Source organism: Coregonus clupeaformis, unplaced genomic scaffold, assembly GCF_020615455.1.
Source record: "Coregonus clupeaformis isolate EN_2021a unplaced genomic scaffold, ASM2061545v1 scaf0156, whole genome shotgun sequence".
In the NCBI taxonomy this organism is placed as follows: domain Eukaryota; kingdom Metazoa; phylum Chordata; class Actinopteri; order Salmoniformes; family Salmonidae; genus Coregonus; species Coregonus clupeaformis.
In genome coordinates, this window is record NW_025533611.1 from 122,348 (window position 1) to 147,467 (window position 25,120).

Below are 25,120 nucleotides of genomic sequence, written 5' to 3' on the forward strand. Positions count from 1 at the left end.
GTTTTTAAATGCAGCCATTTTTTTCTCAATATAACTATTAACTATCTTACCGTGATTGTTTTCAATTAAAATGGCCAAAAAGAAACAAAAATAGTTTAAGCTAAGAGCAATTTGTCAAGCAAGAATTTTGCAAGGACTCTCTGGGAGTGGTCTGAGTGGAAGGGGAAAACTGAATATTAGGTAGGTGTTCCTAATGTCTGGTATACTCAGTATATATAAAACACAGAAAGATCATGTTTTTGACTGCACTGGGCCTGTAAGTGTTTTAGTATTGCCATTTTTCTATCAGCTTTTAGTTTTTTTTAATGCTAATTCAGAATTAATTGGTCATCCTGAATGAGTTTTAAATTTGAATTTGCCAGTTTTGGCTCACTTGCTACCTACCAAGCTAGCTTGGAGACTGTTTGGACGTGAATGGGTTAGAATGCCACAACACCGGCTTGGAGAGAAGCAGAAGAAGTGAGAGGACTGCATGAGGAGATGGCTGGGACTAGTGGATAAGATACTCTGACTGATAATGTTATGCTTCTAGTGCCTTTGAGGCAGCATAATAGCATCACCCAAGTGGTGCTACATGGAGTTAGTGGAGAGGAGTGGCTAGCCAGCTAAGCTAACTATCACCAACCCAGAGCACGGAGGACATGGGGGGGGCAGCTGCTGACTGTCTCTCTACTCTGACCGGCTCCCTCCTCCACTCATAGGATCATCAGACCATCAACGCTTCCTCAGTTCTCAATGCCATCAGATCAGCTTCCCTGATCATCCATCATCTTATCCAGTTCCATTACTCTCAAAATGTATAGATTTTTCTGTTTGTTCTTCTATAAGCAATTCAGCTTTAAGCTGCCATTTATTCAAAAAAAAAACTACTAAACTAGGACAACAGGTAGCCTAGTGGTTAGGAGCAACCAAAAGGTTGCTGGTTCGAATCCCTGAACCGATTAAATAAAAAATCGGACTGTGCCTTTCAGCAAGGAACTTAACCCTAATTGCTCCTATAAATGTCAGAGGAAGGCCCTCAAAATTGTCAAAGACTCCAGTCACCCTAGTCATAGACTGTTCTCTCTGCTACCGCACGGCAAGCGGTACCGGAGTGCCAAGTCTAGGTCCAAAAGACTTCTCAACAGCTTCTACCCCCAAGCCATAAGACTCCTGAACAGCTAATCATGGCTACCCGGACTATTTGCACTGCCCCCCCACCCCATCCTTTTTACGCTGCTGCTACTCTGTTAAGTATTTATGCATAGTCACTTTAACTCTACCCACATGTACATATTACCTCAACTACCTCAACTAGCCGGTGCCCCCGCACATTGACTATGCAACGGTACCCCCCTGTATATATAGCCTCCCTACTGTCACTTTATTTTATTGTATATATAGCCTCCCTACTGTCACTTTATTTTACTTCTGCTCTTTTTTTCTCAACACTTTTTTGTTGTTGTTTTATTCTTACTTTTTTGTTTAAAATAAATGCACTGTTGGTTAAGGGCTGTAAGTAAGCATTTCACTGTAATGTCTGCACCTGTTGTATTCGGCGCATGTGACCAATAAAATTTGATTTGATTTGATTTAAATGACTCTGGATTAGAGCGTCTGCTAAATTACTAAAATGTCAAAACTAAAAAACTAACCAACAAACAATACAATTCAATACACAATACAAAGCAGATACAATTGCAGTAGATAAGATCCATCATCATTACACCATATAATTGTTTAAAAAGCTGTTACAGTAATACACAATTAAACCATGATTCAATAAAATATATGTGTTTTTTTGTTTAAAAATCCTTAATCTACAATGTGTTATTGTGTGTGTGTGTTTTTGTGTGTTTGTGTGTGCATGTGTGTGTGTGTGTGTGCATAATCCATGTTCAGAGTTTCTCCTGCTCCTCCTCTGATGGTGTGTCCCGCCATCTCCCTCAAGGACCTTCAACGTATCACCACACAAAGTTATTTATCCCTCCATCTCCCTCAATGACCTGTAACATATCACCACACAAAGTTATTTATCCCTCCATCTCCCTCAAGGACCTGTAACAGATCACCACACAAAGTTATTTATCCCTCCATCTCCCTCAAGGACCTGTAACATATCACCACACAAAGTTATGTATCCCTCATCTCCCTCAAGGACCTGTAACATATCACCACACAAAGTTATGTATCCCTCCATCTCCCTCAAGAACCTGTAACATATCACCACACAAAGTGATGTATCCCTCCATCTCCCTCAAGGACCTGTAACATATCACCACACAAAGTGATTTATCCCTCCATCTCCCTCAAGGACCTGTAACATATCACCACACAAAGTTATTTATCCCTCCATCTCCCTTAATGACCTGCAACAGGTCATCACACAGCGTTTCTTAGAGGTATACTTTAAACAGGTACAGTATACTTTGATAACAGAGCATTAGTAAAATACAGGTGTAGCATCTTAATTTGATCACCCTGTTGTTGCAGGACATTTCCTGCACAACAGGAAATGCAAACGTGTAGTTTATTCAAGGTTCAAAAGAGGCTTCTAAAGTTTTTAATTTCCACTTTAGAATTTCAGACTGGATTTTCCCTAGCTACAAATGTATGAAGCCCTACAAACATGTCCATGCATTATAATACACACAATAATTCACATGTCCTTTTTCTGCAGGAGTATTCTGGTGTAGAGAGAATAAAAATAAAATAGTGAAATTTAGAGATTCCAATAGGCCGGCCTGAATGTTTTGACAATATTTACGAGATAATTTGCTATGGGAGTGCAAATCCATACGTATGTTAACAACAACACTATAATCCATAGTTCATCACACTGATGATTAAAAGGTAACATGTGATCATAAACATTTTCTCACCAGTTTCTTAGGTCATACTTAGATATAGTTTCATACCCTTTCAATAGATTGTTGACTTAGTCTTACCGGGGGCTGTGTATGGCTTCACTAGAGAATAGACAGATTCTGCTTCAGGTGGGGTTGCTGTTTCTATATGGGGTGAGGATAAAACATCAGCATAATGTTACAGTTATACAGAATAATATACAGTTATACAACACACAGTTAAAGGTATGAGGTCATGATGATCCGTTACATAGAGAATACAGCTTTTAATATGGGTCAAAGAGGAGTGAGGTTCTGATAGGGGGAATATGGAGGGAGGGATGTCTAGTCTTACCTCTCTTCTTCTTGGCTTTGACCTTCTTTTGGAGGTCAACCTCAGCATAGGTCACTTCAGCAAGACCAGCTGCTGCTGACAATGGACATTTCTAGTCAACAAATGAAGGAATTAGCTTAATACATATTCTACCTCTTAGTCCCAAACTCAGAAATTGCGAATTAAGGTTTTAATAACTGCCAACCTGTAGAATGGTTCTTACCTGTGGCTTTCCCTGTCTTCACCTCAGAGTAGACCGGATTTTTTTGGGGATAATCTCTCTTTACTGAGGAGGAAGAGGAAGTACAGAGAATTTGTAAATATATTTATATATATGTACACATTGTAACTCATCTTAGATCCACTGCTACATTTGTTTTCACAATATATGTCACAGTTTAAAGTCACCTTTCTTTTTCTTGTCCAACTTGTTCAGTTGAATCTGGACGTAAGTCACATGACGTGGTCCAGCAGCAGAAGCACCAGCAGCATCTGAGACATAATACACAAACACCTCCACTTAGTCAAACTCTACATGTCATATTAAATGAAGAGAAGCAGGCTACTACACATTCATACTGAAAACATTACATTACACTACCATTATCATTGTTGTCTGAGGGATTGATCGTATCGTAGATGTTAGCATCACCTGTTGGTCAAAAAAGAGAGAAATCTTAGTTAGTTTGGTTATTCCTGAGCTTGCCTATGAACATAGAGTATGATAACATGTTGTAAACAAAGTGGATGTTGATGAGTCAGTGTATGAGGTTACAGAGAGAGGAGAGTGGTAGAGGTCTGGGCTGAGAGACTGACCATGCTGCTGATGTGTATACCCAGTATCAGGAGCCTGGCCCTGGGTAGATCCTTGGTCCTGTTGGGGGTCCTGGTTGGTGCTCTGGGGCTGAGGGGGCCTACAGGGAGAGAGATACTCAGCATAGGAAGCACAGAGAAAATGTTATACTGTACGTATCAAATCAATATAGTTGAGAGACAGGTGTACTCACCAGAATATTCTATTGAAACAGGAACCTGTAATGACAAAAACATTGTGTTATGTACTGAACTTTCTTCACCTATTTCGGAATAATACATGATACGTAATAATACATTTTCCATTAAATGAGAAATAGTAAAAGTATCACCTTTGCTGTTTTGATATCTCCACAGCAGGACCAGGAGAATGACCAGTAGAACACCAGCAACAACCAGACCCACAACCACTCCTACTAGGACTGATGTAGAGGATCCAGGAGCTATGACTGGAGAGACTGGAGAGAGAACAGCACAGACTCTGATAGAGGTTATATAGGTTTAGAGTATAGAGCATGAAAAGAAAGTAGGCTGGCCCATCTTTTGACAATTTAGTTGAGAGATCATATTTTCTAGGGGAGTGCAAATCCTAAACTATATTAACATCAACACTTAAATCACACAGATAATAAAAAGGTAACTAACTTGTGATCATAAAGATTTTCATACCTCTCACTGTCACCCAGCTCTCTGGTGATTCTCCTTGACCAGATTTGCACTTATATAATCCTTCATCTGACATGGATACTGTAGGGATGGTCATCTCTCCTGTGGTCTCATTCTTGATGAGTACTCCATCTTTGTAGAAATCAGCCTTGGGGTTAAGATTTGTTTCCTGATATCTAAATGTACAGCTCAGAGTCACAGAGTCTCCTTCAGTCACGGGATGGGCAGGGCTCTCCAGGATCACATCACCATCTGTGTAACATAATATATAAATAATACTGTAAATCTGGAGTCATCCCTCACAATACATCAACATCTTATGAGCTTGTATTTATGAGATGCAATCATTCAGATAGAGAATTGAACATCCTATCATATATATGTAGAAATGTTAGTGAGGGTTGTACAATAGATGTACCATTTACTGTGATGTTGACAGCATTACTGTACTCTCCTGATCCAGACTCACACCAGAACACTCCACTGGACCATGTGTTCAATGATGTGATGGTGCAGGTGGATTCTGTTATTGATCTCCAGGTAGCTGGACACTTTGACGTCACTCCTCTCTCTCTGTAGATCATCAGTCTCCATCCAGTAGAGTTCCCCTTCTCCTCACAGCTCAGTGAGAGAGACTTTGATGTAAAGTGTTGAGTTACGTTGGGACTTATTCTGAGAGACACTGAAGGCTGCAGATCTGAAACAAAGAGAGACAGAGTCAAACCTATAGTTATATACACACATGAGGGTAACTTAAATATGATTCAATACAATTTCAATGCAGTTAGTAACCTCCTGACCAGAGAAACTGAGGTTCACTGTAGAGTGTGTCATAGACTGGGTCTCCTCTCCCAGCTCTACACACATATCCTCCTGTGGGAGTAGGACCAGCAGGGATCAGAGTGTAGGAGTCTTCAGTAGTCCCATTGCCTGCTTCTGGTAGACGCTGAAAAGAGTAGGACTGCTCTTTTAAATTTGGAACAGTCCTGTACCAGGAGAACCTCCAGCCTGTAGACGTCTTGTCAACTTCACAGCTCAGAGTTACTGAGTCTCCAGGGTTCAGCCACTGAGGAGAGATACTCAGGACAGCCTTGGGTTGATCTGTGATCAGGCAGAGGACAGGTTTGAAACTTTCAGTCTTAGCAATGATTCTTGTTATCCATGGAGATGTTTAAATGATTAGATAGACTCACCAGACACAGTCAGTTGTACAGCATCACTGGTCTTGGAGATCTTGCTTCCCTTTACACCCTTACAGGTATATGAACCACTGTTAGACATGTAGACAGGACTGATTCTGTACTCAGACTTTGTAATAGAGTAGACTGGATGACCATTCTTATACCACTCATACTGCCATTCAGTGTCTCCTCCTCCCTGTATGTCACATCTCATAGTGACAGTCTCTCTAATGAATATCTGTGTCCAGTTGGGTTGGAGGGTCAGAACAGCAATAGGTATCTCTGCACAGACACAACACAGACAACTAACTGAATAAACAGTTATGAATGTATTTATTTATTTTCTACTCATGACTATAACTTCAAGTTAGCTACAAGTGTTATGATACAGTAAGCAGACAAAATATTTTACCCTAGATTACTTTATATCCATATACAATAGCAGACGTTTATCATAAAACTGTTTTAGACTCACCAGTAATGTTTATCTGGACTGGGTCACTGTACAGGGTATAGTAGACTGGGTCTCCTCTCCCAGCTCTGCACCAGTACTGTCCTCCACCAGAGACACTGACCCTGCTGAGTGTGTAGGAGTATCTAGAGGTTGAGGTTACTGGTGTAGAGTCTGGTATGTGTCTGTACCAGTAAAACTCCCATCCAGAAGACTCTACAGTACAGGTCAGTGTCACACTGTCTCCTGTGAATACGTTCGCTTGGTCAGAACTCAGTGTAGCCGTCGGACGACTATCTGTTGGAATCAAGAAATGTGTGTGATGCATCTGGAAAACATGGATCTGATCTGCTGCATGATATGTCCTCTTGATGGGTAAAGGTTAAACATTCAGTGAGGCAGAATAGTCTACAGACACACAGAAAATGTCTACATGATTGACTCAACAACAACAGTGTCTATCTATCTGTATGACCAGAGAGAGAACAGAACAAAGTAATTCACCTTTTACAGTGAGAGTGACAGGATCACTTAGTTGTGAAGATGTGGGTCTAGACACTGTGTTCCCTTCACACCAGTACTGACCCTGGTCAGACACACCAGCTCTACTGATGGTGTGAGAGACTCCAATGTTACTGTAACCAGACTGGGATACTACATTATCATTCCTGTCTTTGTACCACTGATAGCTCCAGCTACTGTCAGACCCTACTGAACACGTCAGAGTAACTGTCTCTCCAGGGAACACAGGGTTTGGCTTTACAGTCAGTGTAGCTTTGGGAAGAGCTGAGGAAACAGAGCACAAAACATCTTAATACATGGCTGGTAATTCAGCTGTTTCTGTAACGTTGTGATTAAAGTCTATTTTACATATGGTATGTTGACTCCATTCAGTTAGAATTGACAGTGTTTACAGTATATTTATATTGTGTCTACGGTGTATACATTTATATTAACCCTCAGTGGCTCTGAATTTAGAAAGTCTAGATTGAAGACAAACAGTGAACTCACCCGTGATGATGATGGGGAGAGAAAAGCTGCCATATGAATTCTGGGGCCGACCGCTCCTCCTCCCATCACAGTTGTACTGACCAGCCTGGTGAGGGAGTGAGATGGTGTTTTTTCTGGTCTGAATGGGAAGCTCTTGGTTGTCTCTGAACCAGCTGTACGTCCAGTCTGTGTAGTTTGATATGTCACACAGCAGAGTGACTGTATCTCCAGGGTAGAGGAGACCCTGTGGAGTGACTATCTTCACTGAGGCCGACGGCAGAGCTGTGGAAACAGTTATATGAAGACAAATGCAGTCAGAGTGGCTAATATTGCGTTGATTTGATCACAATCCACACAGTAGAGCGCAACGTTGAATACCAATATTACCTTACTTTAGTAGGTAATATGGTAACTTTTATTTTGGATTTACATACACACCGGCAATGTCCCCTCTAAACTGCGCGTACGCGGGACCGGGGAACCTCCGTGGGCACAAAAAATACAAACGCGAGCAGAAAAGAACGAGATTGATTTTCCCATTTAGTTAACACTATCAACGTTGCACTCTACTGTGTGGATTGTGATCAAATCAACGCAATATTAGCCACTTTCAATGTAACATACCGAAACAAAACAAACTATGCAAGACTTAGTATGCAAAACTAACTGTGCAATATATCTTCCTGTAAACAGAGCGCACTGGCGTAGGATTCCATTACACTGACTTCCCCGACTCAGGCCCTCTACACAGACCGGTGCGCCATAACCAATCAGAGCTGTAGTAGGCCTATTATGCAAATATCCATTGCCATATATGGATCTGTGCAATTCACTTTGAACTGGACTGTATGAGCAGTCGCAAGTAGATGAGCTTGTTTTGAGCTCAAAGTGAGAGCTGCATGTAGCAAAGTCTGCACATTTGTTCATATTATTTGCTAGTTAGTGAGTTATTAGCCCAGTTATAGCTAATTTCTAGTCAACAATGGGGGAGTGGTTGCTTCCTACAAGAGCACAAAATGTGTGCATTTTTAGCCGTCTTTGAAAAGGGAGTCAGGTAAAGAGCCTTTGTTATGCCTTAATGGGGCAGTGTTGTTATAAGCTAACTTGCCAATTGGCAGAGCATAGCATAATTTGTTTGATTTGCTAATAATGGCATGGGAATAATGATGGATTTTACTTTGTAAAGTGCTTTCTTGACATTTTCAGTCACCTACTGGTCTGAAGGACAAGTGGATAAACAGGTTAATGTCAAGCCCTGTATGTTTTTTTGTCCTCAAAGTTTAATGGAATGTAGGTCTACATTGAACACCACACATTGGCTTCTACTGTAGGCTGAATGATAGAACAGTTATTTCCATGGTAAAATGTTATGGGATGTATTTTTCTCCATTATTATTGATGGTAGGCCACTCTGGTAGGCCTACATTATGATCAAATACCCACAGTAGTCTACGTGGCCACTGTTAATACTGTAACTTAAAGTGGGTACAGTCTCAGTGTTCACAGTAAACTCGCTCCGGAAGTTGCACAGAATTTTCACAATGTTCAAGTTTGCGCTCAGCAGACTTGAAATTGGCTCAGTGCAGAAAGAAATTGAAGGAACATTGCACACAGACCATGTCTACATACACTGAGTGTACAAAACATTAGGAACACCTGCTCTTTCCAGGATTAGACTGACCAGGTGAATGCTATTATCCCTTATTTATGTCACTTGTTAAATCCACTTCAATCAGTGTGAGACATGGATTGTGTATGTTTGCCATTCAGAGGGTGAATGGGCAAGACAAAATATTTAAGTGCATTTCAACGGGGTATGGTAGTAGGTTCCAGGTGCACCAGTTTGAGTGTATCAAGAACTGCAACACTGCTGGGTTTTTCACACTCAACAATTTCCTGTGTGCATTAACAATGGTGTACCACCCAAAGGACATCCAGCCAACTTGACACAACTGTGGGACGCATTGGAGTCAATATGGGCCAGCATCCCTGTGGAACGCTTTCGAAACCTTGTAGAGTCAATGCCCCGATGAATTGAGGCTGTTCTGAGGGCAAAAGGGGGTGCAATTCAATATTAGGAAGGTGTTCCTAATGTTTTGTACACTGTGTCTTTATAATATGATATAAATAGTGTCCATCTCTATGACAACAAAACAGACTACAAAGTAACTCACCATTCACAGTGATGGTGAAAGGATCACTGATGATTGATGATATGGATTTGGACCCGTTCTCTCCCTGACACCAGTAGAGACCCTGGTCAGACTCAGCAACACTACTGATGGTGAGGGTGTCTCCTGTTTCAGTGTGTCTGACAGACTGGGATACTACATTATCATTCCTGTCTTTGTACCACTGATAGCTCCAGCTACTGTCAGACCCTACTGAACACGTCAGAGTAACTGTCTCTCCAGGGTATGCAGGGTTTGGCTTCACAGTCAGTGTAGCTTTGGGCAGAGCTGTGAAAACATATCTCAGATTAGACATATGACCTAAACTGGATACATGAGTAGCTACTGTAACTGGGAGCTGTTGGGGTGTATGGTCAGAACAGCCTTTGCCACTCCTGCTCAAAATCAAACCAGCATGATACAATTGCCTTACACATGTTATTTGTGACACTAAAAACACAAAATATATGCAGCCAAAAGCAGCTTTAAAAATCACAAATAAAGAAATAGAATGAAGCATTAAGAGATGGAGGCTTGATGAAATGAACACATATCTACCATCATCATCTTCAGAGTGTCCAGAGTTGATGAGTGTACTCAGCACTACAACAAAGAAAGTCACATTGCACCAATATTAGCTTGCAATAAATAACAACATGCCATATTCATTTTACTGATTTCCAAATAGTTCCTGACCTATATTTTAAAGGAGTAATCTGTGATTTCTACATTGATTTTGCACAAAAATGAATAATAACCATTAATTCTAAAAAAGTATAACTTTTAATAACCTCATTAGCTTAACATTATGGAAAAAACACATGATTCCACATGTAGGAAATCACGTTTTGGAACACTTAACGTGATGATATTTCACATGAAGTTTCACATATGGATCTTCACATGTGATCACATAACATTTCACATGTGAAATCATGTAAAACCATGTGGTTTTGGAACACTTCATATGTGATGGTATTTCACATTACATTTCACAGGTGATGCACTGCAGACAAAAATTTGTTGTTAGGATATCCCCGGAATGTCACGCAGTCTCAATGTTTTCAACTTTCATATTTGGAACACTTTGACATAAATTATTACATTGTGTTTGTTTATTTATACTGAAATTATTATTCAAGATGTCCATTATCATTCCCTTGACCAAGAAAGGGAAAGTAACTGAACTGAATGACTACGGACCCGTAGCACTAACTTCAGTCATTATGAAGTGCTTCGAGAAACTTGTCAAAGACTACATCACCTCCTCCCTCCCCGACACACTCGACCCTCTCCAATTCCCCTACCGCCCCAACAGATTCATGGACGACACAATCGCCATTGAACTGCATGCTGCCCTCACCCACCTGGACAAGAGGAATGCATATGTGAGGATGCTGTTCATTGACTACAGCTCGGCCGTCAATACCAAAGTGCCCTCTAAGCTCACCAGCAATCTCACAGCACTGGGACTGAACTCCTCCCAATGCAACTGGGTCCTGGACTTCCTGACAGGCAGCCCCCAGGTGGTGAAGGTAGGCAACATTACCTCCTCAACATGGATTCTCAACATGGGGGCCCCACAACGGTGCTTCCTGAGTCCCTTCCTGTACTCCCTGTATACCCACAACTGCGTGGCCTCACACAGTTCCAACTCCATCATCTAATTCACTGACGACACGACAGTGGTAGGATTGATTACCAACAACGACGAGACGGCCTACAGGGAGGAGGTAGGCACTCTGACGGTGTGGTGCCAGGTAAACAACCTCTCCCTCACCTTAAGAAAAACAAAGGAGATGATTGCGGACCTCAGGAGGAACCAGGCTGGGTACGCCCCCATCCTCATCAATGGGGTTGCCGTGGAGATGGTCAAAAACGTAAAGTTACTCAGCGTACACATCTCTGAGAAGCTGAAATGGTCAAACCACACGGAAACCATTGTGAGGAAGGCACGACAGAGACTCTTTAACCTCAGCAGGCTGTAGAAATGCGGCCTTTCACTGAGTGCCCTCACAGTATTCCACAGGAGCACCATCAAGAGCATACTGTCAGTGTCACAACTTCCGCCGAGGCTGCCTCCCCTCCTTGTTCGGGCAGGTTTCGGCGTTCGTCATCACCGGCTTACTAGCTATTGCCGCTCCATTATTCATCATTCCATTTGTCTTGTCTTGTCAATCACACACACATGGTTCTTATCCCCTCATTAGTCCGTGTATAAGTCTTCCCTCCTACCCCCTTGTCCTTGTGGGTGATTGTTAATTTGTGAGAGTAGTGTAGCTCGGTGGAGCTATTCGTACCTTGTTATTGCCGGGGTAGATATTTCCCCCGTGCCTGTTATTGTTGGAGCTACCGTTACAGTGTATTGCCAGGGTAGATTTTCCCCTGTGCCTGTTTCATTTATCGCTATTTGTGTACGATTGAATAAACTCTGCATTTCTTGAATACCCTCCTGCGCCTGACTCCCTCGATCACACTCATCACAGTCAGGCTGCATTACAGCCTGATATGGCAACTGCATCACAGCCTGATACCGACAATTACCCTGCCCACACCCCAATGGACATTTGTATTTATCATTGTGACAGTTGTAAATATGTATATTTGATTTATTTTTTATTATTGTATCATTCACACCTGAACTGTTGGACCTCAGAGCTTAAGTCTTTCACTGTACACTACAATTACATCTGCGACCCTCTGCATGTGACTAAATAAAAATCTAAGTTCAACATGTCCTCCTCACCTGGGATTTTGAACCAACCTTTTGGTTCACGACATTCCGATCATCCTGCTGCGCCACCATGTCTGTGTCAATAACTGATTTCACCTGTATTCCTACACTTTGGACTTCAAAGTAAATCTCAGCTTTGTTTAAAATACACTCAGTAAAACCTATTATATTTATCATAGTGATTCAGGAGTAACATTGATAAGAGTAATATGCCACATGAACATTAGACAATTATTCAGAAAACCCTCAAATTACTGAATCCAATAAATGAAATCAATGATGAGAGAATAGTCATATTACCTGATAACTAAAATAGCAATGCAGATGGCATTATTTTACAAAGTGCGGAGATGTATAGGTAATTAATCTGTAGGGGACTTCTGAGAATGCAACAGACTTTGTAGCGTAGCAGAAAGAACAGTGTACCCCAAATCCAGAGTTTGTGAGTTTCAAATCCCAGGTGGGGTCATATTGAAAGTCAGCACTAAGTGATCATGTCAAATGTGCAGCACATCAATTACCTTAAAACCCCTATACCATTTCATTACATCCCTTGCAAAAAAAAAACTCACGTGAAATGTGCGGTTTCATGTGTAAATCGCATTTTTACATGTGAAATAGCTGTTTTCAAATGTTGAGCTGAAATTTTCACATGTGAAAACAAGAGACACGTGAGGTCAATCATGAAACCATATGTTATGTTCACATTTATTAAATTCATGTTAACACCACCTTTTCACATGTGAGACAAATAACATGTGAATTGCTAAACTTTCACGTGTGAAAAACTTTTACATGGGAAAACCTAACTCTCTGTAGAATTGCATTTTCACATGTGAAAAAAATTCCCATGTGAAAATCGAATTTGCAAATTAGATGTGAAAATGTTGTCACGTGTAGTTCCATGGTATCGCATAGAAATGTTGAATCCCCATGTTGTCACATTAATTTTTTCACGTGCTCAAATATTTTCACGTGTAGTTTAATATTATCACATGTCGCTTTTACATGTTGTCACATGCCAGCAGCATACCACCCTTCATCCCACTGCTGGCTTGCCTCTGAAATGAAGCAGGGTCGGGCCTGGTCTGTCTCTGGATGGGAGACCAGATACTGCTGGAAGTCGTGTTGGAGGGCCAGTAGGGGGAACTCTTCCCTCTGGTTTTAGGAGATCGCAATGAGGTGGACATTACCCTGCTTAGGGTGCTGTCTTTTAGATAGGAAGTAAAATGGTTGTCCTGACTCTCTGTGGTTATAAAAAATCCCATGGCACTTATTGTAAGACTAGGGGTGTTAACCCTGGGGTAATGGCCCTACACAGATGGTAATGCGCCGCCGCAACCTTCGCTCTCTCTCTCCCACTACTCTCTCCTCTTCCATCCTATCATCTCTTCCCTCTGCTCAATCCTTCTCCCTCCAATCTCCTGATTCTGCCTCCTCAACCCTCCTCTCCTCCCTTTCTGCATCCTTTGACTCTCTGTGTCCCCTATCCTCCCGGCCGGCTCGGTCCTCCCCTCCAGCTCCGTGGCTTGATGACTCATTGCGAGCTCACAGAACAGAGCTCCGGGCAGCGGAGCGGAAATGGAAGAAAACTAAACTCCCTGCCGACCTGGCATCTTTTCACTCCCTCCTCTCTACATTTTCTTCATCTGTTTCTGCTGCTAAGGCCACCTTCTACCACTCTAAATTCCAAGCATCTGCCTCTAACCCTAGGAAGCTCTTTGCCACATTTTCCTCCCTCCTGAATCCTCCCCCCCTCCTCTCTCTGTGGATGACTTCGTCAACCACTTTGAAAAGAAGGTTGACGACATCCGATCCTCGTTTGTTAAGTCTAATGACACTGCTGGTCCTGCTCACACTGCCCTACCCTATGCTTTGACTTCTTTCTCCCTCTCTCTCCAGATAAAATCCTGCGACTTGTGACTGCAGGCCGCCCAACAACCTGCCCGCTTGACCCCATCCCCTCCTCCCTTCTCCAGACCATCTCCGGTGACCTTCTCCCCTACCTCACCTCGCTGATCAACTCATCCTTGACCGCTGGCCATGTCCCTTCCGTCTTCAAGAGAGCGAGAGTTGCTCCCCTTCTCAAAAACCAACACTCGACCCCACTGATGTCAACAACTACAGACCAGTATCCCTTCTTTCTTTTCTTTCCAAAACTATTGAGCGTGCCGTCTTTAGCCAACTCTCTTGCTATCTCTCTCAGAATGACCTTCTTGATCCAAACCAATCAGGTTTCAGGACTGGTCATTCAACTGAGACTGCTCTTCTCTGTGTCACGGAGACTCTCCGCACTGCTAAAGCTAACTCTCTCTCCTCTGCTCTTGTCCTTCTAGACCTGTCTGCTGCCTTTGATACTGTGAACCATCAGATCCTCCTCTCCACCCTCTCCGAGCTGGGCATCTCCGGCGCGGCTCACTCCTGGATTGCGTCCTACCTGACCGGTCGCTCCTACCAAGTGGCGTGGCGAGAAGCTGTCTCCGCACCACGATGCTCTCACCACTGGTGTCCCCCAGGGTTCAGTTCTAGGCCCTCTCCTTTTCTCCCTATACACCAAGTCACTTGGCTCTGTCATATCCTCACATGGCCTTTCCTATCATTGCTACGCTGACGATACACAACTAATCTTCTCCTTTCCCCCTTCTGATAACCAGGTGGCGAATCGCATCTCTGCATGTCTGGCAGACATATCAGTATGGATGACGGATCACCACCTCAAGCTGAACCCTGGCAAGACGGAGCTGCTCTTCCTCCCGGGGAAGGACTGCCCGTTCCGTGATCTCGCCATCACGGTTGACAACTCCGCTGTGTCCTCCTCCCAGAGTTGCGAAGAGCCTAGGCGTGACCCTGGACAACACCCTGTCGTTCTCCGCCAACATCAAGGCGGTGACCCGCCTCCTGCAGGTTCATGCTCTACAACATTCGGAGAGTACGACCCTGCCTTACACAGGAAGCGGCACAGGTCCTAATCCAGGCACTTGTCATCTCCCCGTCTGGACTACTGCAACTCGCTGTTGGCTGGCCTCCCTGCCTGTGCCATTAAACCCCTACAACTCATCCAGAATGCCGCAGCCCGTCTGGTGTTCAACCTTCCCAAGTTCTCTCACGTCACCCCCCTCCTCCGCACACTCCACTGGCTTCCAGTTGAAGCTCGCATCCGCTACAAGACCATGGTGCTTGCCTATGGAGCAGTGAGGGGAACGGCACCTCTGTACCTTCAGGCTCTGATCAGTCCCTACACCCAAACGAGGGCATTGCGTTCATCCACCTCTGGCCTGCTGGCTCCTTCCTCTGCGGGAAGCATAGCTCCCGCTCAGCCCAGTCAAAACTGTTCGCTGCTCTGGCACCCCAATGGTGGAACAAGCTCCCCTCACGACGCCAGGACAGCGGAGTCACTCACCACCTTCCGGAGACATTTGAAACCCCACCTCTTTAAGGAATACCTGGGATAGGATAAAGTAATCCTTCTAACCCCCCAAATTGTAAAGAGGTTATCCCACTGGCTATAGGGTGAACGCACCAATTTGTGAGTCGCTCTGGCTAAGAGCGTCTGCTAAATGACGTTAATGTGCCCTTGAGCAAGGCACTTAACCCTAATCGCTCCTGTAAGTCGCTCTGGATAAGAGCGTCTGCTAAATGACTAAAATGTAAATGTAAATGTAATGGCAAAATTCCCAACCAGGGTCATTCCATTATGGCCACCTAATCATCCCCCTCATTCCTGATTGGCATAATACAGTGTCTTCAGAAAGTGTTCACACCCCTTGACTTTTTCCACATTTTGTTGTGTTACAGCCTGAATTTCAAATGGATTCAATTAAGATTTTTTGTCACTGGCCTACACACAATACCCCATAATGTCAAAGTGAAATTATGTTTTTTGAAATGTTAACAAATTAATAAAAAATGAAAAGCATTCATTTCTTGAGTAAATAAGTATTCAACCCCTTTGTTTTGCAAGCCTAAATAAGTTCAGGAGTGAATTGTGCTTAACAGGTCACATAATAAGTTGCATGGACTCACTCTGTGTGCAATAATAGTGTTTAACATGATTTTTGAATGACTACCTCATCTCTGTACCAAACACAGACAGTTATCTGTAAGGTCCCTAAGTCACAGATTCAACCACAAAGACCAGGGAGGTTTTCCAATGCCTCTCAAAGAAGGGCACCTATTGGTAGATGGGTAAAAATAAAAAGAGCACACATTGAATATCCCTTTGAACATGATGAAGTTATTCATTACATTTTGGATTGTGTATCAATACACCCAGTCACTACAAAGATACAGGTGTCCTTCCTCACTAAGTCGCTGGAGAGGAAGGAAACCACTCGGGGATTTCACCATGAGGCCAATGGTGACTTCAAAACAGTTACAGAGTTGAATAGCTATGATAGGAGAACACTGAGGATCGATCAACAACATTGTGGTTACTCCACAATACTAACCTAATTGAGAGAGTGAAAAGAAGGAAGCCTGTACAGAATACAGATATTCCAAAACATGCATCGTGTTTGCAACAAGGCACTAAAGTAATACTGCAAAACATGTGGCAAAGCAATACACTTTTTGTCCTGAATACAAAGTGTTATGGTTGGTGCAAATCCAAAACAACACATTCATAATGAGTACCACTCTTCATATTTTCAAGTGGTGACTGCATCAGTTTATGGGTATGCTTGTAATCGTTAAGAACTGGGGAGTTTTTCAGGATAAAAAAGAAAATAAGTTAAGCACAGACAAAATCCTAGAGGAAAATCTGGTTGTCTGCTTTCCATCAGACACTGGGAGATGTATTCATCTTTCAGCAGGACAATAACCTAAAACACAAGGCCAAATCTACAATGGAGTTGCTTACCAAGAAGACAGTGAATGTTCCTGAGTGGCTGAGATACAGTTTTGACTTAAATCTACTTGATATCTATGGCAAGACCTGAAAATGGTTGTCTAGCAATGATCAACAACCAATTTGACAGAGCTTGAAGATTTTTTAAAAGAATAATGGGCAAATGTTGCACAGACCAGGTGTAGAAAGCTGTTAGAGACTTACCCAGAAAGACTCACAGCTGTAATCTCTACCAAAGGTGATTCTATAAAGTAATGACTCAGGGGTGTGAATACTTATGTAAATGAGATATTTTTGTATTTCATTTTCAATACATTTGCAAATATTTCGAAAAACATGTTTTCACTTTGTCATTATGGGTATTGTGTGTAGATGGTTGAGAAAAATACATAAGTTAATCAATTTTGAATTCATTCTGTAACACAACAAAATTTGGAATTAGTCAAGCGGTATGGATACTTTCTGAAGGCACTGTATCACTCCTCACCTCTCCACCTAATAGCTGATGTGTGGTGAGCGTTCTGACACAAAAATGGTCGCCGTGCATCACCCAGGTGGGTGCAACGCGTTGCTGGTTGATGAGGTGAGTTTCCCCATTCTATGTAAAGCGCTTTGAGTAACTCAGTTGGTAGAAAAGCACTATATAAATCCAATCATTATTAATTATGTTATCACAGTAACTTCTCATAAGATCACGTGATCACATGCGATCACGTGAATTTCATGTGTTTTTTCTGTAAGGGTAGTCAACTGTCATATCTCATCATAACACAAAATATGCTGTTATTTTTTGACAATGTTTGTTAACAATGTCAGTGTAAACAAACAATGTACATTCATTAATTACTCTAGCCCCATTCCTCAGCCGTATACCACAACAAGCGGCAGGGTGAATTACGGACTGCAGCTTTAAATGGCCATTGACATGTTCTGCAGCAGGTTTGCATTTATTAGGATGACTCATGTACTGGAGGCAGCTCTGCAGGGTAGTCACAAGCTGGCACAGCCACAAAGTCATCAAATCGGATTTTAAACCTAACCCTAACCTTAACCCTAACTTTTACCACACTTCTAACCTCATGTCTAACCCTAAATTTGGACCAAAAAGCGTATTTTGTTTACATATATATTTTTTTTTTCAATATGTAGACAAGTTAGACTTTGCAGCTGGCCCATCTAGTGCCTCCATCACAAGATTCATCCCAATAAAAGTAAACCTGCTGTTCTGGACATAAAGTACAGAGACCAAAAACCACACAATATCTTAGTACAGTTAACTATAACTGTAGAGAATGAACTCTCAACCATTTACAATAATCACATCCTGATACTATAGCACATCCAACAAATATAGCATTTTGTATTCATTGTCATTGACAGCACATTTTGCAATCACTGAGTTAGCGCTACTCTTCAGTTCCTGAGTGGTGACCTGGTTAAATAATTGGTCATTTAGCAGACGCTCTTATCCAGAGCGACTTACTAAATGCACACCACACCACCACACTTCCCAAGTCTGCATGGCATCTGCATTACAAGCTCAGGTTCTCCCAGAGATGCAATATCAATGTAGGATGGTCACTCACTCTCACTTCATATGCAGATGTAGGATCTTAATTTGAAATAATCCTGAAGCAACAGGATTTGAAAAACAGGATTTGAAAAACTAGTCAATAATGTTGCTTGATCAGTGTTTAGGCTATTAGTTGGCCAAAAGTAGGCTACAAGAAAAGTGCAATACTGTTAAAGCTGCAATATGTAACTTTTTGTGCGACCCGACAAAATTCACATAGAAATGTGAGTTATAGATCTGTCATTCTCATTGAAAGCAAATATAAGAAAAGGTAGATCAATTCGATGTGCACGTTTTCTATGCTTTCCGTTTTTAAGTTTAGTTTTTTTATCTTTTACTTTTGGTTTTGAACACCAGCTTCAAACAGCTGAAAACACAAAATTGTTGCTTATGGAAAATGTATTTTCACAGCGGTTTAGATGGTACAATGATTCTCTACACTATACTTGCTTGTTTTGTCACATAAACTGAAATTAGGTGAACTACTAGAATTTTAGCAACCAGAAAATGGCACAGCGATTTCACATATTGCATCTTTATTAAGTTAGTGTTGGTTTTCAGTTAATTGATGTAAATCACGAAGCTCATCTGCATTTCCTGTGGAGCAGGAAAATGATTAGCAACAAAAGACTCACCAAATTAAGATCCTACATCTGTAGACCTACGGCGTATTTGCTGCAATCCCACTTTAGTGCCATTTACTAATAAGCATGTGCACTTTTTTTTCAATTAGGGATAAAACACACAAAAAATAAAAAGCATTGAAACTGTCTTCATTTACATGATTGTCTTATACCTTTGTTCAATCAAAGCCTTAGTAAATCAGGTAATTAGTGTTGATACACAAACACACTAACTCAGTACTTACAGAGTAGCACACAGAGAAAGGTGTGTTCCATTCTGTCCTGCCAACGATCTCTGAACTACAGTTCTTCTGACAAACCCTTCTACTTCCTATAAGATGACAGACCAATTAGTTCACACCTCTTTACCGTCACACAGAGAAATAGAGAGAGAAGCATTCTACAGAAATGTACAAAGACTGTGAGAAAAAATAGTAGCGGTTAAATGCGTGTTTATGGAAAGGAGGATGGAATGAGAATAGAATAGATGCTTGTAGGCCCTTTGCTAAGTTGTCAGGTAGCAAGCCTAGCCAGCTAACCTCAGTTGTTCCACTGCTCAAAATCAAACCAGCATGATACAATTGCTTTACACATGTTAAAATCAAACCAGCATGATACAATTGCCTTACACATGTTATTTTTTTACACTAAAAACACAAAATATGTCCAGCCAAAAGCAGCTTTAAAAATCACAAATAAATTAATAGAATGAAGCATTAAGAGATGGAGGCTTGATGAAGTGAACAAATATCTACCATCATCATCTTCAGTGTCCAGAGTTGCTGAGTGTATTCAACACTACAACAAAGAAAGTCACATTGCACCAATATTAAATAACAACATGCCATATTCATGTTACTGATTACCACATCTGTCCAGCACTTTTTTTAAAGGTTCAATCTGTGATTTCGACATCGATTTTTGCACTTTTAAATGAATAATAGCCATTTATTCTTGAACAGTACAACTTTTAATTGCCTCAGCTTATCATTACGGAAAAAACATCATTTCACATGTGGGAAATCACATGATTTCATATGTGAAATGTCCACTTGTTTTGCACATGTAAAATATAATTTCACATGTGAAACCATGTGGATTTTGAACACTTCACATGTGATTACATTTCATATGAAGTTTCACATGTGGATATTTTTTACATTACAATTCACAGGTGATGCCCTGCGAACAAAAATGAGTCACACAGTCGCAATGTTTTGAACTTTCATTTTTGACACACTTTGACATACATTATTATACATTATACATTACATTATTACATTGTGTTCGTTTATTTATACTGTCATTATTATTCATGATGTCCACTATCATCCCCTTGACCAAGAAAGGGAAAGTAACTGAACTGAATGACTACCAACCCGTAGCACTCACTTCCGTCATTATGAAGTGAATCGAGAGGCTAGTCAAAGACTACATCACCTCCTCCCTTCCCAACACACTCGACCCTCTCCAATTCGCCTACCGCCCGACAGATCCACGGACGACGCAATCGCCTACCGACATGGAAGTAGTAGGATTGATTACCCACAACGATGAGATGGCCTACATGGAGCACTCTGACGGTGTGGTGCAAGGTGAACAACCTCTCCCTCAACGTCAGCAAAACAAAGGAGCTGATTGTGGACTTCAGGAGGAACCAGGCTGGGCACGACCCCATCCACATCAACGTGGCCGTCGTGGAAATGGCAAAAAACGTCAATTTCTTTGGCGTACATGTCTCAGAGCAGCTGAAATGGTCAAACCTCACGGACACCGTGGTGAAGAAGGCACGACAGCGACTCTTTAACCTCAGCAGGCTGAAGAAATGTGGCCTGTCCCCGAGGGCCCTCACAGTATTCTACAGGAGCACCATCGAGAGCATACTGTCGAGCTGCATCACAGTCTTGTACAGCAACTTGGACATTTTACGGGACATTACATTTTTCTCCCCCCCGTCAATGTACAGTTACCCTGCCCACAATCTAATTAACATTTAAATTTATAATTGTCACAGTTGTAAATATGAAAATATAATATTTTTTGTTTTATTATTTCTTCAGTCACACCTGCACTGCTGGTGCTCGGAACTTAAGTATTTCACTCTACAATGCAATTATATCTGTGTAACGAGTGTCAGTGTAATGGGGTGGATCGAAGTCAGGCGCAGGACACAGCACTCGAAGAAACGTACTTTACTGAAAATGAGTAAAGAAAACAACACAGAAATACCTCCACACAGGAAGGAACTAACCCGCTCACCAACGACACACGAAACGAAAAACAACCACGCACAAAACACATTGGGAGCCACTGGGTTAAATAGGGAAGGCGTGATACAATAATGGGCAACAGGTGTGTGACAATCAGACAACAGGTGCAACATAGAAACATAGAACATGGATCGGCAGCAGTTAGTATTCCGGTGACGACGAACGCCGAAGCCTGCCCGAGCAAGGAGGAGGGGCAGCCTCGGCAGAATCCGTGACAATCTGTGACCCTGTGCATGTGAATAAATAAAAATTCAACGTGTCCTCACCTGGGATTTTGAACCAACCTCTTGGTTCAGAGCATTCTGATTTTCCTGCTACTCCACCATGTCTGTGTCAATAACTGATTACACCTGTATTCCCACACTTTGGACTTCAATGTAAATCTCAGATTTGTTTAAAATACACTCAATAAAACCTATTATATTTATCATAGTTATTCAGGAGTAACATTAAAACATGCCTCACCAACATCAGACAATTATACAAAAAAAACTCAAATTGCTGAATCCAGTCAATTTAATAAATAATGAGAGAATAGTCTGATTAACTGATAACTAAAATTCAAGTGCAGATGGCATTATGTTGCTAAATGCAGAGATGGTAATCTGATCGTGCTTCGTCGGGTGAGGTTGTGTCTTTCTCAGGCGGGAGGTAAGTTTGGCTTATATACATATGTTTGGGCTTTGTCGAGTAAAGCTTAAACTATGTATTTAGATTGTAGTTAGGTATTGTAGGTAGTTATCGTGGGTTGTTGTATGTAATTATTGTAGGTTATTATTGTATTCGACTGAGCCCGGTGTAGCACGAGCTAGCTAGCTAGCTAACCCACTACCTGGACTGGCTAGCGGGTAGCTACTGGTAACTATTAGCAACTGTGGATAGCTGTTTCACGCCTGAGAGTGCCTGTAATTACGCCAGCTAGCTGCCTACAATAATTACATACAATAATGCCTACCATTCAGCTGTTTTTCTAACCTCATTGTCTGAAGCATTAACGTTAGGTAGTAAGTGGCTACTGTGCTTGAAATTTAGCTAGCTTGTTGCTACCTGGATACCTACTAGTAAACAATAGCTGGAACGACCTAGAGAACAGACGCGAACTGGCCGAGTCAATTCAGTGGCTAGCTTTGCACTTGGCTAGCTAACAGTAGCTGCTAGGGGTAAGTTATAACCTACATTTGTGTTTTGTTTTTACATACTGGTAGCTAGAGTCGTTCAAGGGAATTCGGGACATGGGTGACTAGTTAACGTTAGCTTGGCTCTCTCTGTGTGTTCGTGCCATGGGAGGAGGGGTCTCTTCTTTGTCTGAAAGCAATGGCTTGTCACGATCGTCAGGAACAGAGGAGGACCAAGGCGCAGCGTTGAAGACGAACATACTCTTTATTTAGTGATACACGACCAAAACAACAAAACGATAACGTGACAGTTCACGGTCTAACACAAACCAACTAGAACACGGAACAAGATCCCACAACACCTGTGGGAACACAGCCTGTCTAAATATGGCTCCCAATCAGAGACAACCAGCAACAGCTGACACTCGTTGCCTCTGATTGGGAACCATTCTGGGCAACATAGAAACACAATACTAGATAGAATCTACACACCCTGGCTCAACATAACAGTGTCCCCAGAGCCAGGACGTGACATGGATAGCTAGTATGCTAACTATTCTAGCTAACTAACTGGCTGAATAAGTTGACGGACTCGCTCAAGCTGTCGGGACTAACCCACAACGTTAGACACGGACACGAACGATCTGCTTGGCGTGTTGACACACTGGTGGTTTGTTTTGGCCGAGTATTGGTGCTAAACCGTGTTGTTGGAGTCCGGCATGCTAGTTGGCTGTGGCATCATATGACTAGGTGCCCTGGACGATTTTCAAGGAAGAATACTGTACCAAGTTAGCTAGCTGAATAAACTAAGTTAGTCTATTCCTAGAAAACATTGAACCGCTGTAGTTTACAACAATTATAGTTTCTGATGTGGAAGTTGGGAGAGTTATATTTGGGTGTTTCAGTGAAACGCAGGTGAGGGAGGCCCCGCTCTCTCCTTTCCCAGATGTTTAGTTAATTTCATTCCGATCTCCTTTGCATTATTGTAGCCATTTTCTGTAGCCTGTCAACTATGCCTCTGTCTATCCCTGTTCTCTCCTCTCGGCACAGGCTATACAAACGCCTCACACCGCGTGGCTGCTGCCTCTCTAACCTGGTGGTCCCTGCACGCACCACCCACGTGGAGTTCCAGGTCTCAGGCAGCCACGGGAACTGCCATTCTGCTGCCAACAAGGCAGAGTTAATCTCAGCCTATGCTACCCTCCAGTCCATCGACTTCTTGGCGCTGACGGAAACATGGATTACCACTGAAAACACTGCTACTCCTACTGCTCTCTCCTCGTCTGACCATGTGTTCTCGCATACCCCGAGAGCATCTGGTCAGCGGGGTGGTGGCACAGGAATCCTCATCTCTCCCAAGTGGACATATCTCCTCATTTGAATTCCATGCTGTCACAGTCATTAGCCCATTCAAGCTTAACATCCTTGTCATTTATCGCCCTCCAGGTTCCCTTGGAGAGTTCATCAATGAGCTTGACTGTCACGCACGTTGACTGATGACTCGTGGAACCAAGGCGCAGCGTGATAAGCGTACATCTTTATTTAGTGCACAACACACGAACAAAACAACAAAACGAAACGATACGTGAAGTCCTGAGGTTACACACACCAAACCTTTACGGATCAAGATCCCACAAACTAACTGGTGTGTCACGATCGTCTATGAAGTAGGACCAAAGCGCAGCGTTGGTAGCGAACATATTTATTATTTAAACGTACACACGAACAAAACAACGAAAACGTGACGTCTATGGTACAACAAGAAACCACACGAACAAAATCCCACAAACACAAGGTGAACACAGACAGTTTAAATATGGCTCCCAATCAGAGATAACGAGCCGACAGCTGACACTCGTTACCTCCGATTGGGAGTCATTGACCAAATAAGGGAAACACAAAACCAATGACCACCCAACCAAAACAAAACACAACCAAAACGAACACACCCTGGCTCAAAATACAAAGTCCCGGAGCCAGAGCGTGACAGTACCCCCCCCTAAAGGCGCGGACTGCGAGCACGCCTCAAAACCCCAAATAGGGGAGGGCTGGGTGGGTGTTGCTCCTCGAGGCGGCTCCGGCTCCGGGCTTGACCACCACCCTACTTCAATCCCCGCATAATGGCCCTGATCCGATCTGACCCAGCTGGCTGGATCAGGACTGACGACGCGCACCCCTGGCTTAGCGCGTGAGGCAGGAACGGACCGGACCTGGCTGACGATACGCACCCTAGGCTTGGTGCGTGGAGCCGGAACGGACCTCACCAGGCTGACGACTCGCATCCCTGGCTTGGTGCGAGTAGCAGGAATGGGCTGGACCGGGCTGACGACTCGCACCCTTGGCTTGGTGCGAGTAGCAGGAACAGGCCGGACCAGGCTGACGACTCGCACCCTTGGCTTGGTGCGAGTAGCAGGAACGGGCTGGACCAGGCCGACGACTCGCATCCCTGGTTTGGTGCGAGTAGCAGGAACGGGCTGGACCAGGCTGACGACTCGCACCCTTGGCTTAGTGCGAGTAGCAGGAACGGG

The 25,120-nt window shown here is 42.7% G+C and overlaps 1 protein-coding gene across 1 annotated transcript in view; it reads right to left on the reverse strand.

Annotated features, from left to right (window-relative positions):
* The window catches only part of LOC123483844 (obscurin-like), a 64,920-nt gene extending 55,173 nt beyond the window's left edge, over positions 1-9,747 (reverse strand). The window contains exons 1-12 of the mRNA XM_045213800.1: positions 9,435-9,747; positions 7,282-7,542; positions 6,775-7,056; positions 6,295-6,567; positions 5,832-6,101; positions 5,431-5,739; positions 5,057-5,335; positions 4,642-4,890; positions 4,305-4,421; positions 4,167-4,191; positions 3,976-4,073; positions 3,761-3,811 (exon numbers count right to left, since the gene is read on the reverse strand). Of these exons, the coding sequence (XP_045069735.1) occupies positions 3,761-3,811; positions 3,976-4,073; positions 4,167-4,191; positions 4,305-4,421; positions 4,642-4,890; positions 5,057-5,335; positions 5,431-5,739; positions 5,832-6,101; positions 6,295-6,567; positions 6,775-7,056; positions 7,282-7,542; positions 9,435-9,747 (2,527 nt within the window). The remainder of the gene's footprint in view (positions 1-3,760; positions 3,812-3,975; positions 4,074-4,166; positions 4,192-4,304; positions 4,422-4,641; positions 4,891-5,056; positions 5,336-5,430; positions 5,740-5,831; positions 6,102-6,294; positions 6,568-6,774; positions 7,057-7,281; positions 7,543-9,434) is intronic.
* Positions 9,748-25,120: the final 15,373 nt, after the last annotated feature.